Raw genomic sequence first — 17,915 nt, 5'->3', positions numbered from 1 at the left:
TATATTTCCTAAATATATACCCTTGTTAAGTACTTCATTATCAGAGATTACTATTGTTATTATGTCACATTTATATCCTGCCTTTCTTCTGTAAGCCCAAGGCACAGTAAACTGGGAGCTCCCTTCCCATCATGGCAACAGTGATAGGAGGACAGACCTGGAGTCACCAAGTGAGCTACAGAATTGAGTGATGACTTGCACCTGGATATTTCTTATTCCAATCTTCTACTTTAGTCACAAGTGTTCACTGGCAGGGGAAAAAAGAGGCAATCCTGATGGCTCAATGGCTGCCACAAGGTAATTTCTCCAGCTCTATAATGAAAGAGGCTTATCATTGCTTTCTGGAATATGTTTCCCACTTCCCAATCAAGTCTACAGCCCGACGGTTTTTTGGCAGCCTTCCATCCAAATGCCAGCCAGCTAAACCTGATTTTGTTTTAGCCTTTTTTGAACTCAGCCAAGGTACAATGTTAAAAATGTATGACTACAATATACTACTCTGAAATTGCCTAGGATTTTATTAAAGGCTATAAGCAATAGTAGACAAAACATTACTTATAACTTCTTGGACCACTCTTGCAGAATTTTGCAAATTCTGTTCTGTTCTATTCTATTCTATTCTATTCTATTCTATTCTATTCTATTCTATTCTATTCTATTCTATTCTATTCTATTCTATTCTATTCTATTCTATTCTATTCTATTCCATTCCATTCCATTCCATTCCACTCCACTCCACTCCACTCCACTCCACTCCATTCCATTCCATTCATGGCCAAAAAAGCCCAAAAGGAATATTGTTTCTGAAATTTCAACCAAACAGATGAACAGAAAAGTTCAGTTAAATCAATACATTTATAATCTCTTTCCATAAAATATATAATCCAGTTAAGTGAAACTGTAGTGAAATTTTCACAAAAACAGGTTAGATGGCTGAATTACAATAGTAACAATGTATTTTCTCAGATTTATTTTTATAAATCTTGCATTGATAGAGTTTTTCTTGTCTAAAATTATTGGCAGTTGACTTTCGTCCTTGACCACCCACAGGGGATGATGGGGGAAAATGACATTGTGTGACATTTGCATGCAACCTCATTTTGAGATCATTGTAACTTCTACCAGATGACAAGATTTCCTTTTTCCTGTGACAATACAGAAAAAGCTAACTAGCACACATTGTATAGTAGAAAATAATTTCCCATACATTAAAGCTTCATTGGTTGTTTAGCCTACCATTGCAAAGTGAGTTGTGTCTGCTTCTTTTTGTCCTTCATAATCTGAGTGATTGTTTTCTTTGGAGGCAAATATTTGCTCAGAGATTTTATCTTGTTTTCTTGACTCTCTCCATCCTCATCTTCTGAAGAAATGGGTTCACTTCTGAAATGAATTTCTGTGTGCCAAAACATTTAAAAAGAGAATGTATGTATTTATCTACCTCTCTATCTTGTAGATTAGATTAAATAATGCTATGTAGATAAAATTAAATATATTCAAATGGATTGTTGATTATTGGATGATATATCTGGGGCAACAGCTGCCAGATTAATCACTGAAAATGTTTAATTCATTTATAACTTTCTCTGATGATGCAAATGGAAATGAAGGCAGTAGGAAAAGTACTTTTTTGTCCATTTGCTTACTGTACAATGATAATCTCATGATTTGCAGACTCCATATGTCTGATAATTTTGGGGTATTTTTAAGTCTGTTTTTCTCATCCAAACATAAAAATCAGGAAAAATGTTATTGAGATTACACTAACAAAAATACTTTACTGAGCAAATCTGATTTGGTACAGGACTCTTTGGCCAATACAGTGTAAGAGATAGGCCATTTGAGAAGGAAAATAAACAAAACAAACATGTATAAGCAGTGGAAGTTCCTTCAAGAAACACTAACATTTTGACTATATGAACCTATTGTAAAATGTGATGCTGCTCCCTCATTCCATATGCCAAAACCCAAATCCAACAGATGTTGCATGTTGGCTTTGAGCCTTTAGATATTTAGATGAATAAAGAATTCTGTGTCACTTGGAAAATTACAAACTCCAGCATCAGAAAACATTGCACCATATATCTGCAGGTAGGTAAAGCAGCAGTTAGATAAATACAAGAGGCCTCTGCAAGATCAAAGAGACTTTGGATATTTCCACTTGGAGTATATATGCATGGGGATATATGGAAAGATATATGGATACACAGAAGATAGATGATAGATAGATAGATGATGGATAGATAGAAATAGATAGATAGATAGATAGATAGATAGATAGAAAGAAATAGATAGATAGATAGATAGATAGACAGATAGATAGAAATAGAAAGAAATAGATAGATAGATAGATAGATAGATAGATAGACAGATAGATAGATAGAAATAGATAGATGATAGACAGAAATAGATAGATAGATGATAGATAGATAGATGATAGATAGATAGATAGATAGATAGATAGATAGATAGATGATGGATAGATAGAAATAGATAGATAGATGATAGATAGATAGATAGAGATAGATAGATAGATAGATAGATAGATAGAAGTAGATAGATGATAGATAGATAGATAGATAGATAGATAGATAGATAGATAGAGGTAGATGATAGATAAACATAGATATAGATATGGAAATTGCTTCTTAGGATCAGAGGTGAGAGGCAAAGTGATAACACTCATTTTGTATAACATGAAGAATTCTGAATAACTGAAGGCAAAACTTTTGCATCAAACATTCCATAAACATATATCCACTGGGTACAGAATAATGACATTTCCATCTTTGAATCTGTTGTCCTCAAACAAACTTTGTTTGTTTGTTTGTTTGAGCATCTTTACCCAACCCCTCTTCATCTCAAAGACTGACACAGTGCAAATGCATGTTTTCACTACGACCATATTGGTCCCCTTGTGTCTCTTTTGGGATGAAATTGTTCCCAGGTGACTTTTCCAATAAATAAGTGACAGGGGAAGCCAACAATGTGTTTATGCTGGTGCCCCTCCCCTTCCCCATGGCTGTCCAGGGCTCAAACTGGCATCCTCTTTCAAGATTTGACTGATAATCCATAACAAGCCTTTCCCATCTTGAATCTGCCCATGGCAGAAACATGCCCGGGAGTATCTTTTTTTCCCACTGTGTCCCTATGATGTTCCTTTCCTCCCGGGCCCAATGAGCAAGGCAGGCTTAAATCACTTTAATTGTACAAGTGTCACCTTTTATTCCTATACTGTCCAAAGGCAGCATCCTGGTGGATAAAATTTTTGTCCCCCAATATCTTGGCAGCAAGACTTCACTTACACCATAGGATGTTCTGCCCCCACGAAGATGGGGGGGGGAGGCCCATAGTAGATGGAAATTCCCCAAGGCCAGCAAGGTGCTTTTCTATCCTATTTACAGGAATCAGGGAATGGAAAGAGGGAAAGTGCCCAAGCGGAAGTCTATCCCGAACTTCCATCAGAAGAGGCGGCTGAACACAGACACCTCTAGGTCCAGCCAGGTGAAGAACCAGGTTCCCCTCAGACCGAAAGTGGCACAGATATTAACCAGGTTGAAGGCAACCGAGGTGCCCAGTTGCTTCTCCGCCCAGCTCCGAACCTGTTGGAAAGTCGCCCTCACCTGCCTTGATCCCCGCGCGGAACCCCAGCTCCCCGTCGGGACCTTGCAGTCTGCCGCGCAGCGAATCGACCTCGGACAGCGGCTCTCCGGAGGGCGAAACCTGAAGCAAACCTCTGGAGAGCAGCTCGCCATAGGAGTCCTCCAAGGGTTGGCTGTGCGCAAAGGCGCCGTCGACCCTGGCCGGGTACTTGGCCATCGCCTCTTCAGGACTCGGAGCCTTTCCTGTCCATGGAGCGTCGGGGAAAGGGACCGGGGCGCGGGGGGTGGGTTGCAGTTGGGATCGGGTGATGGGGAGGATCGCTCGGGAGCCAAGCAGAGGGAAGCGCAAGGAAAGGTCCGGCGGGGGGGGGGGGGGTAAAGATGCGCGATGATGGACGGACAGGTGGCTGAGGCCGGGTTGGAGAGTTGACTCGACGGAGGGAGACGGGCGGTTTTTAAAACGCGCTCGGGCTCCAGTCCTGGACGTGGAGGAGGAGGAGGAGGAGGTCGGTGGCTAGAGTCAACCGCGGGTCGAGATCACTGCGCCACAAGTCCCAGCCGGCCCGGGCACAGCAACAAGCCCTGCCCACCGATTGTCAAGAGCTCAGCCCGGACCGCCCCGCCTCAAGTTTGCTAGAGTAAACTCCGACCCCAGTCCAGTCTCTCCCCCCTCACACACACACACACAAATACACCCAAATGTGGGACGCTCTCTGGAGCTCTTCTTTCAGTTCCCCCTTGGGACTGGAACCGGAACCGTAGAAGAGGGGAGGAAGGCGGGAAAAAACCACCACAAGAGTGCTTCTGAACACGTGCAGAATCTCAGCAGCACGTTGCTGGGGGCCCGAATGTGGTTTTCCACCTATCTGACGAATGTGGCGGATGGCTTTCGAGCCAAAGGTGTGTGTCTGAGGCTTCTTTTGAGCCGCTGGCCTTCAAAGGCCAGAGAGGGAAGAAAAGTATGTGGTGGGCTTAAAACAAGCGCTGGTGGTGCTTTCAACCCCAGTCTGCTACACAGGAACAAAGCCGCCTGTGCATACAAGAGGGGAGGAGGGAAAGGGTGGGGTGGGATGGGATGGAGAATACGGTTTCTTGTGCCATAACTGGCAGCAGTAGATCTTCGGGGTCTTTTGTTGTCAGATCTCTGATTCTAGGGAATTATCAGTCCTTGCGTTGGGAAAACAGTGGTGACATTCATTATTTTTTTTTTTACTACCGGTTCTGTGGGCGTGGCTTGGTGGGCGTGGCAGGGGAAGGATACGCCAAAATCCCCATTCCCTCTCCACTCCTGGGGGAAGGATACTGCAGAATCTCCATTCCCACCCCATTCCTGGGAGGAGGATATTGCAAAATCTCCATTCCCACCCCACTCCTCGGAGGAGGATACTGCAAAATCCCCATTTCCTCCCCACTCCTGGGGGAAGGATACTGCAGAATCTCCATTCCCACCCCACTCCTTGGAGGAGGATACTGCAAAATCCCCATTTCCTCCCCATTCCTGGGGGAAGGGTAGTACAGAATCTCCATTCCCACCCCATTCCTGGGGGAAGGATATTGCAAAATCTCCATTCCCTCCCCACTCCTCGGAGGAGAATACTGCAAAATCCCCATTTCCTCCCCACTCCTGGGGGAAGGATACTGCAGAATCTCCATTCCCACCCCATTCCTGGGGGAAGGATACTGCAAAATCTCCATTCCCTCCCCATTCCTGGGGGAAGGATACTGCAAAATCTCCATTCCCACCCCACTCCTGAGGGAAGGATATTGCAAAATCTCCATTCCCTCCCCAATCCTGGGGGAAGGATATTGCAAAATCTCCATTCCCACCCCACTCTGGGACCAGCCAGAGGTGGTACTTGCCGGTTCTCCAAACTACTCAAAATTTCTGCTATCAGTTCTCCAGAACCTGTCAGAACCTGTAGGATTTCACCCCTGGAGACCATTCTTTATTGCTTTTATAGCCCTGTCCATTCCTCACTTCTTATCATGCTTGCTTGCCACCCATGGTAAGAGTAGGGACTGAGAGAAGAGAGAGACTCCATCTCCCTTCTCTTGTCTTGGATGGCAGACAAAGGGAGGTGGGCACAGAAGAAAGGGAAGTGGTCTTCTGACCTTCTTCATTTCCAATATGATCAGTGAACTGGCATCAAAGGAACCCTCCTCTCCCCTTGTGCTCTTTGCCTTGGGGCAAAGGAGAGGATGGGAAGAGGGTCTTATCCATTTACCCGGGAGAGGCAGCTAAAAATGTTCCCTTCATAACAAAGACCACCAGATACATGTCAAGAATACCTACCCAGCTTAAGTAGGTGCTGCAATGCCAAAACCACAGGAAGAAGATGTATGGGGTGGAGGAGGCACAGCTTGACAGGCAAAACAACCCCATGAGAAGGGAAGTGGGGAAAGGAGGGCTTCAGCTATCACAGCATAGGACAAATGTATCTCTTTAGGTACAGCTGGCACCGAAAAAGACTACTTCCCTTCCATCTCTCCCTGCTTCTCCTTCTACCCATGAATTGAGAAGTGAAGGAAGAGAAAGAGTTTCTTTCTTTCTTTTTTTGGCACAGTGGGAAGCCCTCACTCTCCTACTGGCAAAAGGAAGGGGTCCCGGCAATGAGGGGCCAGGAAAAAGGGAGTGGGTGCCCACACCGGCTCCAGGTGGTCCATAGGAGCTTTGCTGACCCCACCCATATCCTTATTATGATGTGCTTCAAGACTGAATGGAAAAAACTGGAAAATCCCACTCGACAGCTGCAGCAGGAAAGGCGGTTCAGGCTGTCCTCTTGACAGGCTGAGTAGGTTGAACATGACATCATCCAGTCATGTCTTCGAGCTGTATTTGCTGAAGCATCTCTGACCTAGGTCATGTGGAAGAGATTTTTTGGAACAGTTACCTCAGACTGACATTTTCTGACTTGCTGCCAGCCTAATATCCATTCCCCCCCACCCTTGCGGGAAGGGGAAGAAATGACCATATTTAATACCATATTTATCTTGTCTTGGACCATATCATTTTGGTCTACCACTCCTCTTCGTAACCAGGATTATTATCTTCACTTGGCTGGCAATGCAGAAAGCACCACTTTATTTCAAGTAATGTTTTACAATCCACTCATGTCTGTACAACTACATAATTTGTTCCATACTATAATAACTCATTGATAGACAATGTCTTTCTACAAGAATGTAACAGTTACTTCTCCACTGGCATATAGAATCAATGGAAAGTTGTCTTTTGGTACTTTGTACATGTGCCTGTATACATATACACACAGAGATTCCAGTGTTGTTGCCTTTTCTTGTATCTTTTCTTTCATGTACTCTGAGAGTGTATGCACCAAGACAAATTCCTTGTGTGTCCAATCACACTTGGCCAATAAAGAATTCTTTTCTATTCGATTCGATTCGATTCAATTCTTTTGAATAAATATCCCGAAGCCATTCAAATTATGTTAAAGTTCAACCCCTATCATTTTTTTCACTAGTTGTAACAGAATTGGATACAGGCAGGAATAGAAAAAAAGCTCTGGTTTAGCACCCAGATTCTGCCTCTCTGGAGGTTGTAAATAGAAGGTTTACATTATTAATTTTTTTTTATTTGATTTATATGCCGCCCTTCTCCGGAGACTCAGGGCGGCTTACAATGCTTTTAAGCAATAGCCTTCATCCTTTTGTATATTTATACAAAGTCAGCTTATTGCCCCCACAAATTGGGTCCTCAATTTACCTACTTTAGAAAGGATGGAAGGCTGAGTCAACCTTGAGCCTGGCGAGATTCGAACTAGCATTAATTGCAGGCAGCTGGATGATAATGACAGGCTATTAGTCTGCTGCGCCACCAGGCTCTTATCAATTAATGGAGTTTATTCCAATAAACAGATACAATTAACCAATTCCCATCCACCCCTGAGCTGGCCAACCTCTCAGGTCTAACTTTGATTATTCATGGTGCTAACGGATGCATTTGTTAATATACTCTGAGAAATGGGGGAATGAAAAAACACCTCATGAATGTCCCTGGTACATCCTCTGCGGTCTTCGGAGATGGCACATGCTTTCAGAATCTTTTTCTCCCCATTTAGCTCATAGCTTTCCCATCCCATATGACATAGTCTTCTGGATGGGCGCATGCCCTTATCTGATGGGGAATCAGGAATCCAAGAAGAAGGCGGGCTATTTGAAAGGACAGTGAGAAAAGTGGGAGATTTCATCCAATCAGAAGTGGCGGAAGGAAGAACAACATGATACAGGTGCAGAAGAAATATTTTGATGGAGAGAAAAGAAAAATGATAAGGATTCATATGACTGATCCCAGGGAAAGTAAAGAAAGGTAATCTTTGTTTTAGCTGTATGCTCTAGCCCTATCCCTCCTTCCATTCCATTATGGTGAGAAAAAAGGAGGAAACAAAAACAGAAACTTCGCCTATCTTTGCCTTTTTTTTATGACTGTTTGTCCCAGAAATCACAGCATTAAAGCAGAGCCCAGCTATAAGGAGCCAAAACCCAGTGATTCCAAGTCAAACTCAGAGAGTATATAATCCTATTCCTAGCCATAATTAGTAGCAATTTTTAACTTTTTAAGATTTTATTGATTTTCTATTGTTTACATGTTGTTACTGCTTAATAAACATTGTGTTGTCTGGGTTATTTAATTGCTTAACAGTACAGGTTACATTCTTAATCTCCGCCTCTTTTTTCTAACCACTGGTAAAATAAAGTCCATGTTTGATAATATTCTGTGTCTACTATTTGTTTAATCTTCAGTGTAAATCTGTCCATTTCTGCACAGTCTAGTTAGTATCTTCCTAATTCTCTTGTCTCGCGGTGTTTCTTCATTTTTCCAATATTGTGCAAATATAATCCTTGCTGCTATTAAGATATGCAATGTTAAATATATACTTTGCTTATCAAGTTTTTCTGATGTTATACCTAATAAAAATAGTTCAGGTTTAAAATCTACATTTTCCTATCATCTTTTCTAACCACTTATGTATTTTTGCCCAATTTTTTTTTGCTTTAACACAAGTCCATCACATATATGCCCATTTTTTGGTTACATTTCCAGCATTTGCTAGTCATATTTTTGAACATTTTAGCTAACCTAGCAGGTGGTAAGTGCCATCTATAAAACATTTTATATAGATTTTCTTTATAAGAAGTTGCCATTGTCAATTTATAGTTCCTTTCCCATAAGTTTTGCCATTTGTCTAATTCTATATTATAACCAATGTTTTTTACCCACTTTGTCGTTCTATCTTTTATTGTCTGTCCTCCATTTACCAGTTTAGTAAAAAATTATATATTTTCTTGAGTTTTCATCAGAGTTTTAACAATATCTGATCAAAGACTGTTTGTCCTTTACAAAAGCCATACTTTTTCATGTTTTTATCGTATCTAGATTGTATTTGCAATTGAGGCCACCATGATAATATAATGCCCTGGTCTTCAAGCTCTTGCTTAGATTTTAATTTCCCTTCAGTGTCCAAAATATCTTTATATCACACAATTTCTTCAAACTTCATCAGATTTGGGTATGTAAAGGCTTCCATCATTGAGAGCCATTCTGGGATTTTTAAATAAATCTTGGGTTTTATTTTTTCCCATACAGATAATAGTGAGTTTCTTATATAATGATTTGAAAGTATCTGTGGATTTTATTGTTCTCATACCATAAGAAGGTATGCCATACCAGTTGTAGCTGCTATACCAGTTTTAAATCATGTCCTTCTAAATATAACAGTCCCTTATACCCAGTGGTGGGATTCAGCCAGTTTGCACCACTTCGGGAGAACCGGTTGTTAACTTTCTGAGCAGTTTGGCAAACTGGTTGTTGGAAAAAATCATTAGGGCAGAGAACCGGTTGTTAAATTACTTGAATCCCACCACTGCTTATACCTGAGGGTTATCCATTCTTTTAGCCATGTTACCATACATGTTTGGTAATATAAAAGCCAATCTGGTTATCTAAATCCTCCATTCTCTTTAGATTCTTGTAGCATTTTCAATTTAATTCTCGCTTATTTTCCTTGCAGATAAATTTCAAGATCAATTTATTCAAGTCATCAGTGAATTTCTTTTCAATTTTTATAGGTGCTGTTCGGAACAGGAAAAGCAATTTTGGTAGGATGTTCATTTTTACAGAAGCAATCCTTCCAAACATTGATAGCTGGAGATTTTTTTCCATTTTTCCAAATCTACTGGTAATTTTAGTTGCTTGAATAATTTTATGTAGTTGTCTTCTTTTATTGTTGAACATCTTGCTGTTAGGTATATTCCCAAATATTTAACTTTCTTAACAATTTGCAAGTCCACTTTTTCTGCCAATTGTTCTTTTTGTTTTTGTGTAAGGTTTTTTATTATAACTTTAATTTTTTCTCTATTTATTTTCAATCCTGCTACCTCTCCAAAGTCCTCAATCTTTTTTAATGGTTTAGGAATTGTCTCTAATGGTTCTTCTACAATAAATATCAAATCATCTGCAAATGCTTGTAATTTATATCTCTCCTCTCTTATCTCCATTCCTTTAATTTCTGGATCTTGTCTAATACTCCTATTCAAGACTTTCAAAGTCAATATAAATAGTAAGGGCGATAGCTGACATCCTTGTCCTGTTCTTTTCTTTGTATTGAAATTTTCTGTGTAGTCCCCATTTATAATTACTTTAGTTGTTTGTTTATAATATATCGCCTTAATTACATTTATAAAATTTTCTCCAAAATCCATACAATTTAGTTGATGTGTCATAAATTGCCAGCTCACATTATCAAATTAGCCATTTCTAACTTGAATTCCCCAAATACGACTAGTCCCTGTATTAAAAGATGCTGAATTAGTACTACTTCTTATTAAAGCTATTGCCACTGCCTATGTTGTGACAGCGAATTAGATAAGTTAATGATAATGGCAGATGATCTCTGCCAATTAAATGACAGTAATTGGTTTATGAGAGATTAAATGATTCTATTTGCTTTCTTGTTTAGTTGAAAATATTGATCTGGCAGGTATTATAGACTTGTCTGAGAGAGGATAGGAAGTCAACCTCTCCCACCTCTATCTGCTGAGATACTCTGTGATCAGTTTAGAACTGGAAGATGGTGAGGTGGTATGGCTGGATTCCATAGGAACCTGTATCACTCCCTGATGTTCTATCCCATTATCTACCAATTCTGTTTTTGCTGCTGCTTCTGGGGTAGTTAAGGATATTATTAGTATACTCTTCAAGCCATTGTGCAACACTTTCTTCCTCAACTAGCCTGTGAAAATAACTTTTTTTTTTTAGCTTTTTCTAGCTCCATTATAAGGAATGGGCCACTCAGTTTTAGCCTGGCACCTCCTTGAAACCTCTGGAGGGGTGGAGGACTAGTTAATATGGTCCAAGCCATATTTGTTGTCCTGTTCATTCTCTTGGTGGCTTTTCAGCCTCATCTAGTATGGTGAGCCTCTTGGTATCCTTCTTGGGCAGGGGTGTCAAACTCGATTTTATTGAGAGCCACATCAGGGTGTGTTTGACCTCGGGGAGGCATGTGGCGTGTGGCCAGGGAGCATGGCCAACTCGGCATCACTCAGTGAGGCTCCGTTTTCAGCTGTGACGGCCTCCTGCAGCCCTCTGCCAGTAAAACAGAGCTTGGGTGGGCCGCGTGCAGCTCTCCAGAGCTCTGTTTTCATGGCAGAGGGCTGAAGGAGGCTGTCACAGCCAAAAATGGAGCCTGGGGGGTCCGAATGTGGCCCTCCCGAGCTCTGTTTTTGTTGGCAGAGGGCTGCAGGAGACTGTTGCGGCCAAAAACGGAGCTCAGGAGGCCCGCATGTGGTCTTCCGAACTCCATTTTCACTGGCAGAGACACCGTGGGTTGGTCCTTCTCTGTTTCCAGGGCGGCCCCACAGGCCAGATCTAAGCATCCTGTGGGCTAGATCTGGCCTGCAGGCCTTGAGTTTGACACCCCTGTTCTTGGGTATCTCTCATGGAAGCATTGTTTTGCAGAAGGATTAGAAAGTGGTACTTGGTAACAGCAAGGTTATTGTTTAATTTGTTAATTTACATTTATTTATAAGAATCAGATACTACATCAGTCTCATAGCCCTAAGTGGTTACAACAGTAACAAAACTGCTAATGCAAGTAAATTTTTAAAAAAGTATATTTAAAAAATCGAATATTGAAATAATTTAATGAAAGCTTCCAACACTCAGTGCCAAAGCAAGCAAATCCTGATGGAGTTCCACAGGATTCTACTATGATTCCTATTGTGTTTAATGTCTACATGAAACCACTATGAGAGTTTGAAATTTAAATTGTGGAGTAGGTTCCAAAAGGATCCTTTTCTTAAAATGCCAAAAGCAACATCGCACCAGTACAATACAGGTAGTCCTCAACTTCCAACAGTTCATTTAGTGACCATTCAAAGCAGTGGTGGGTTGACCCCGGTTCAGACCTGTTCACAAGAACTGGTAGTAAAACCGGCAGGAGGCTCTGCCCACTGCCCCGGATGTTGTCATCAGCGATCTGCGCATGCGCAGAAGCTTCTGGACATGCGCAGAAGCAAGGCGCGCACACAAGCGAAGCATCTGCACATGCACGATCCCATTGTGAACCGGTAGTAAAGGTAAGTAGAACCCACCCCTGATTCAAAGTTACAACAGCACTGAAAAAAGTGACTTATGGCCATTTTTCACACTTGCAACCATTGCAGCATCCCCATGGTCATGTGATCAAAATTCAGACATCTGGCAACTGTCTCATATTTATGACAGTTGCAGTATCCCAAAGTCATGTGATCACCTTTACGACCTGCTGACAAGCAAAATCAATGGGGAAAGCAGGTTTACTTAACTAACTTAACAACTGCAATGGCTCACTTAACAACTGTGGCAAAAAAGATCATAAAATGGGGCAAAATTCACTTTAATGACTGCCTCACTTAGCAACAGAGATTTTGGGCTCAATTGTGGTCATAAATTGGGGACTATTTGTACAAGATCCCCTCCTTTCATAGATAAGTTTGGGACAACAATACATACACTAAGGAAGTGGAGTTTTCATTGTGATGGAATAATGTTACTTTGATCAATCCCCCTCCCCTGCCAATCCCTTTCAAAACCCAACTCTATAGCTCTCTTCTTCTAATTCCAAAGCAGCATTCTATACTCTTGAATATTTCTGAATCTTGATATTGGGATGCTGCCGTGTAAAAGATTAGATCCTTGTTTGTTGCACAAGTATTGCCTATGTCGATTTGTAGAAACTCTTGAGGTTTCAGACAGAATCTTTTCTAGGGAATTAAATAATCAATTAAAATTGAATTTTAATTAGAATTTAATTTTAATTATTTAATTAAAATAGAATTAAAATTGGCTTTTCTATATGCAAACCAAGGCTCTTTTCGTGAATTGTATCTCTTGCTTCAGGTTAGAAACAATCAACATTGTAAGCATGCCAAAGAGAGTGGTAATAGAGCCTCTGGAGTATGTATTTTGCAAGGAATGAGAATACTTGGCCAGCATTTGGATTCCTCAGCTTACTTCTGTGTTGTAGCTAACATAATAACATTTTTTACTCAAATGTTAGACTGCATCAAGGTTGTTGAGATTATATGTTTCTCCTAAGATTACAAATTTTGTGTCTGGCTGCAATTTAAAACCGATATGATACCATAGTAAAATATACAATTTCTAGCATTTTTGATGGCAAGTCTGCCAAAATAGATACCGTAGAATTGATTTTGGGGGAAAATGTATAATAAGTCTAAGTTTCCCATTTTTCAGTGTGTAAATCTAGGTACTTCCTAGATTAAAATCCAAGAAACAAACAAGCAAAAAAAAAAAATAGAATGATGCAATTTATACTGATTTTTAATATTCCTGAGCGGGGGAGACAAATAGCATCACTGTCCTTCTGAGATAATTACAGCAATTTTGCTGGTAGCATATGTTTGTTTGACATGTCTGGGTTGCTTCTTTCCAATTCAGTGAAATGTTGGAAAGAAATAATATGAAGGGCCTTTTTGTCTATGTCTGTTTATCTGTCAGTAAGATAATCACCTGAAAACCAAATTTAGTAAATTTAGTATGAGAGAGAAACTAGTAAACTGTGAGTTCTAGTCCTGTTTTAGGCATGAAAGCCAGCTGGGTGATTTTGGACCAATCACTGTCTCTCAGCACAATCCTTGTCACAGGATTGTTGTTATGGAGAAAATAGGAAGAGGAAGGAATATAAGGTTTGCATAGGAGTATTATACTTATAGAGTATTATAAAGAACTATAATAAAGGTGGAAGAAAAAAATCTAGAAAAAGAAAGATTCATTTTAAAAACGAGCAGATCTGAACAAGAGGGGGATTACATGGACCAGAATGTTTTATTTTTATTTATTTGTTTATTTGTGTCCCATCTTATATTATTTTTACAAATAATTCAAGGTCATGAACATATCCAACACACTTTCTTCCTCCTCATTTCCTCACAACAACAACCCTGTGAGTTGGGCTGAGAGAAAATGGCTGGCTCTAGGTCACGCAGCTGGCTTTCATGACTAAGGCGAGACTAGAGCTGACCATCTCTTCTGTTTTTTTTAGCCTGATGCTTTAATGGATCAGATGTGGATTTTTTTAAAAAAATCCAAAAACAAAACAAATCAATACATTTCTATGGGAGAGATCATCAACTGCTCTCTTCTTAGGTCCCACTTCATCCTAGTCACATGACCCAGAAAGAGCTACTGTATTTAAATGAAAATTGGGAATCGGAGGATTTTTATATATTGTATGTGGTGGCAAGGGAATGTGATTTCCTTGAGGATGCCCATTAATATATCAATTTTGGGACTAGGATGCTAATATTTCTCTGACTCATTTGTGTCATAGTGCTGTTGTGAGATAAAATTGAAAGGTTGTTATGAGGATAACATTGGAAGAGCTCCTGGAAGTAAAACTGTCTATAAAATTCCACTCTACCGCAATTATGTTAGTAGTGAAAGGCAGGTCAAAGAAACAGTGGCTTTGGAAGAGAGGTTCCCTCTATTAGAATAGCTATTCAATGAAGCCATAATTATGATTGACAACAATCTGCTTCTCAAGTCACAAGATGCCTGAATGGGGTTGGGGTGGAGGATAGGGCTGATTTCTCTGGTCATATCTGGTAACTGTCACATTTAAAAATCACAAGAATAGAAGTTTAGGTTTTGTAGATTTCAGAGTTTTTTGTATTTCACCCTACATCTGCTTAGCTCCTGAGCATCAAGTATCCGGAAATGAAGCCAACTGAAGAAACCCCATTCTGGATTTTAATTTCTTCCACTTTGACCATGATTATGGTCTGTTTTTCTTTCCAGGCTTCATTTAGCATAGTCTTTTATTGGTGGATTTCCCTTCTTGGACTCTTGTTCCCATTTTTGACACTAGTAATGATAAAATCTGATGTCCACAAAGATTTTGCCCGTCTGGCAGGCTGTGCAAGATTTTATTAATCCCTATGTGCATATTAAACAACAACTCTATTACATGAACATTTGTATATCATTTAGAATCTATTTGAAGATATCCTTGCTGTGATTATGGAAATTTTTAGAGATCAACCCCCCCTCCAAAAAGCCAAGAATCTCTGCTTGTTTCCACCTGTGCTAGGAAAGCAGCACCAAGTGGGGGGTTGGGGACATATGTTTTTTACTAATAGACTTTTTGTATGACTGCCATACCTGACAGCTTCCCATCTGTTGCATTCACTGGAGAAAAGGTGGGTGGGTGGGAGGAAGGAAAGAAAGAAAGGAAGGGAGGGAGGGAGGGAGGGAGGAAGGATCTCAATCTTTGACTGTTCTGCCAGTTGACTTGATTGTAAAGTAGTCCATTTCACCATTCCACTAATAGCTTCCCATCTGTTGCATTCACTGGAGAAAAGGTAGGTGTGTGGGTGTGTGGGTGTGTGGGTGGGAAGGAAGGAAGGAAGGAAGGAAGGAAGGAAGGAAGGAAGGAAGGAAGGAAGGAAGGATCTCAACCTTTCACTGTTCTGCCAGTTGACTTGATTATAAAGTAGTCCATTTCACCATTCCACTAATGAATTTATTAACTGTTCTTGGTTACTCCCAAGGAGATCAGGCGGAGGGATTACAGATTGGATCCAGAAGGTGGTCAACACCTCATCGTAGGACAAACTGATACCAATAATTTTGAAGGGGAAGGTGCCTATAATTCATTCATTCTCTCCCCCCATCTCTCTTTCTCTCTCTCTTCCCCTCCCTCCCTACCCCTCTTAACATGAAGCTGGAAAAATTGGACCCATTCCATCTGTAATTCAGATAGGGCAAGGAACAAAGGCAGCATTGATCACTCTGATTGTAAATAATGTAGATGTAAATGTAAATGTAAATAATCTGAATGACCTAAACATGCTCATCCTAGGCCTTTTGGACTTCTCAGTGGCTTTCAATTTATCTTTTTGGCCACTTGGTGATAGCTGGAGTTAGAAGTGCTATTTTGCTAAAGTCCCACTCCTTCTTTGGTAGGCAATCCCAGCAGTGATAATGAGAGAGGAGGGACCAGCAAAGCAACTCCTCCTTTGTGGGGTCCTGCAGGAATCAGTCCTTTCTTCCCTGTTCTTTAATATGTACAGTAAACTGAAAAAGGTCATCTGAGGGTTTGTGGTTCCATATCATCCATATGCTAATGATACCTAATTGTATATAGAATTTGAGGTCACATGAGATATGCAACTAAGATATTTAGACAGTGTTTGGAAACTGTGGGGATCTGATGAAACACCCTCCTCGCTATTGATAGGTATGTCTACTCTAGCCTATTGAAGTGAAGGATTAGGAAAGACATGATAGCTATCTTCCAATATTTGAGGTGCAATCACAGAGAGAAGGGCAACCCTTTGGAGAACTTATTTTCCAAAGCACCAGAGAGTAGGACAAGACGTAATGGGTGGAAGCTTGTTAAAGAGACATCTAACCTAGATCAAAGGAGAAATTTCCCCGCAGTGAGAACAATTAATCAATGGGATAACTTGCCTCCTGGTGTTGAGGGTGCTCCATAGCTGGAGGTTTTCAAGAATAGACTGGACAACAATTTGACTGGGATGGTATAAGCATAAGATCTCCTATCTTGAGTATGATGACCTCTAAGGTTCCTTCCAACCCTATAATTATATGTTCTATGACTCTTAGCAAGTTGGAGTTACACTTTGTTCATTGTGGTTTCTTATACTCCCAGTTATATCTTTTGATGGAAACGGATTCATAATTTGGAGGTCCTGCTGGGTCGTAGATAGATGGGCATCACCACTCATTTGGATCACGGCAGTGTGTTCTACATGATGCTTCCTTTGGAGATTACCCAGATAATTCACTTATCCAGAATGCAGCAACTTGACTGTTGGCAGATGCTTGCCATTATAAGTATTGAGACAACAATGCTCCAGGCTGTGGCTGTGGCACTTCCACTTCTAATTTAAAGTGCTAGTTTTGATCTTTAAAGTTCTACATGGCTTGGTGTAGGGGCATCTCCAGGACCATCTCCTCTACCACATCTTGCGGAATTATTGAATGGATGACTTCCTTTCTGAAGGAAAATACCACCAGCAGATGGCAATGTTTAATAAAGTATGTCTTCATTTGTCATAACTGGCATGATTTTTCTCCCTGAAAGAAAAAATTAAAAGGAAACTTTTAATAATTATAAATGCACTTTCTAAAGTCTCTAGAGTAAATCAAAATAAATGTTAAGGTTTTACCAAGAAAAGCATTTATATGTGGAAGTGATATCTTTATGTACATTTCTGTGAAATCTACTTGGTTTTCAGGGACAACAAAGTCTATAATCATATACTTATATAAATGCTATATAATTTTATGTTTTTGTTTCTTCTGCCACTCAAAATACTTCCTATGTAATCCAAATAACAATTATATTTAGTGGATATAAGAATTTCTAGATAATGTAATAAAAATCAGATGTATTTGCATCCTAATTTACTTTTATTAAGACAGAAATATCCTTAGCTTCATTTAATTGTAAGATTACAGATATGTTCACTTCTCAGGGAAAGAAACCCAAATAGTTTAGTTCTGATTAATATCTTCATTAATTGTTATCATCTTGAAACTGTGGTTCACATCATTGATAGTATATCAAATGTTATGTGATATTTATAATTACGTAACAATATGTAACTTGAACTATGATGATAACTATGATATATGACTTGAACTTTAATTTTAAGAGGAGAGATAATAAAAAATATTATAAGAGGAGACCAAATGCTGTTTTCCAGGGGTGAAATACAAACCTCTGGCAAATACAACCTCTGGCTGGCTTCAGAGTGGGGTGGGAATGG

At 40.1% G+C, this 17,915-nt stretch overlaps 1 protein-coding gene and 1 long non-coding RNA gene across 2 annotated transcripts in view; one reads left to right on the top strand and one right to left on the bottom strand.

Annotated features, from left to right (window-relative positions):
- The window catches only part of RFX6 (regulatory factor X6), a 46,815-nt gene extending 42,999 nt beyond the window's left edge, over nt 1–3,816 (bottom strand). Inside the window, exons 1-2 of the mRNA XM_034418675.2 lie at nt 3,621–3,816; nt 1,237–1,393 (exon numbers count right to left, since the gene is read on the bottom strand). Of these exons, the coding sequence (XP_034274566.2) occupies nt 1,237–1,393; nt 3,621–3,816 (353 nt within the window). The remainder of the gene's footprint in view (nt 1–1,236; nt 1,394–3,620) is intronic.
- Nucleotides 3,817–10,770: 6,954 nt separating this feature from the next.
- Nucleotides 10,771–17,202, top strand: LOC117666379 (uncharacterized). The gene is made up of 3 exons (XR_004591746.3): nt 10,771–11,029; nt 15,669–15,759; nt 16,793–17,202. It is a non-coding gene; the product is annotated as an uncharacterized LOC117666379 (long non-coding RNA).
- The last annotated feature ends 713 nt before the right edge of the window (nt 17,203–17,915 follow it).

This window comes from Pantherophis guttatus, chromosome 1 (genome assembly GCF_059756535.1).
Source record: "Pantherophis guttatus breed Tessera chromosome 1, ASM5975653v1, whole genome shotgun sequence".
NCBI lineage: Eukaryota > Metazoa > Chordata > Lepidosauria > Squamata > Colubridae > Pantherophis > Pantherophis guttatus.
This window is presented reverse-complemented; position numbering and strand designations above follow the sequence as displayed.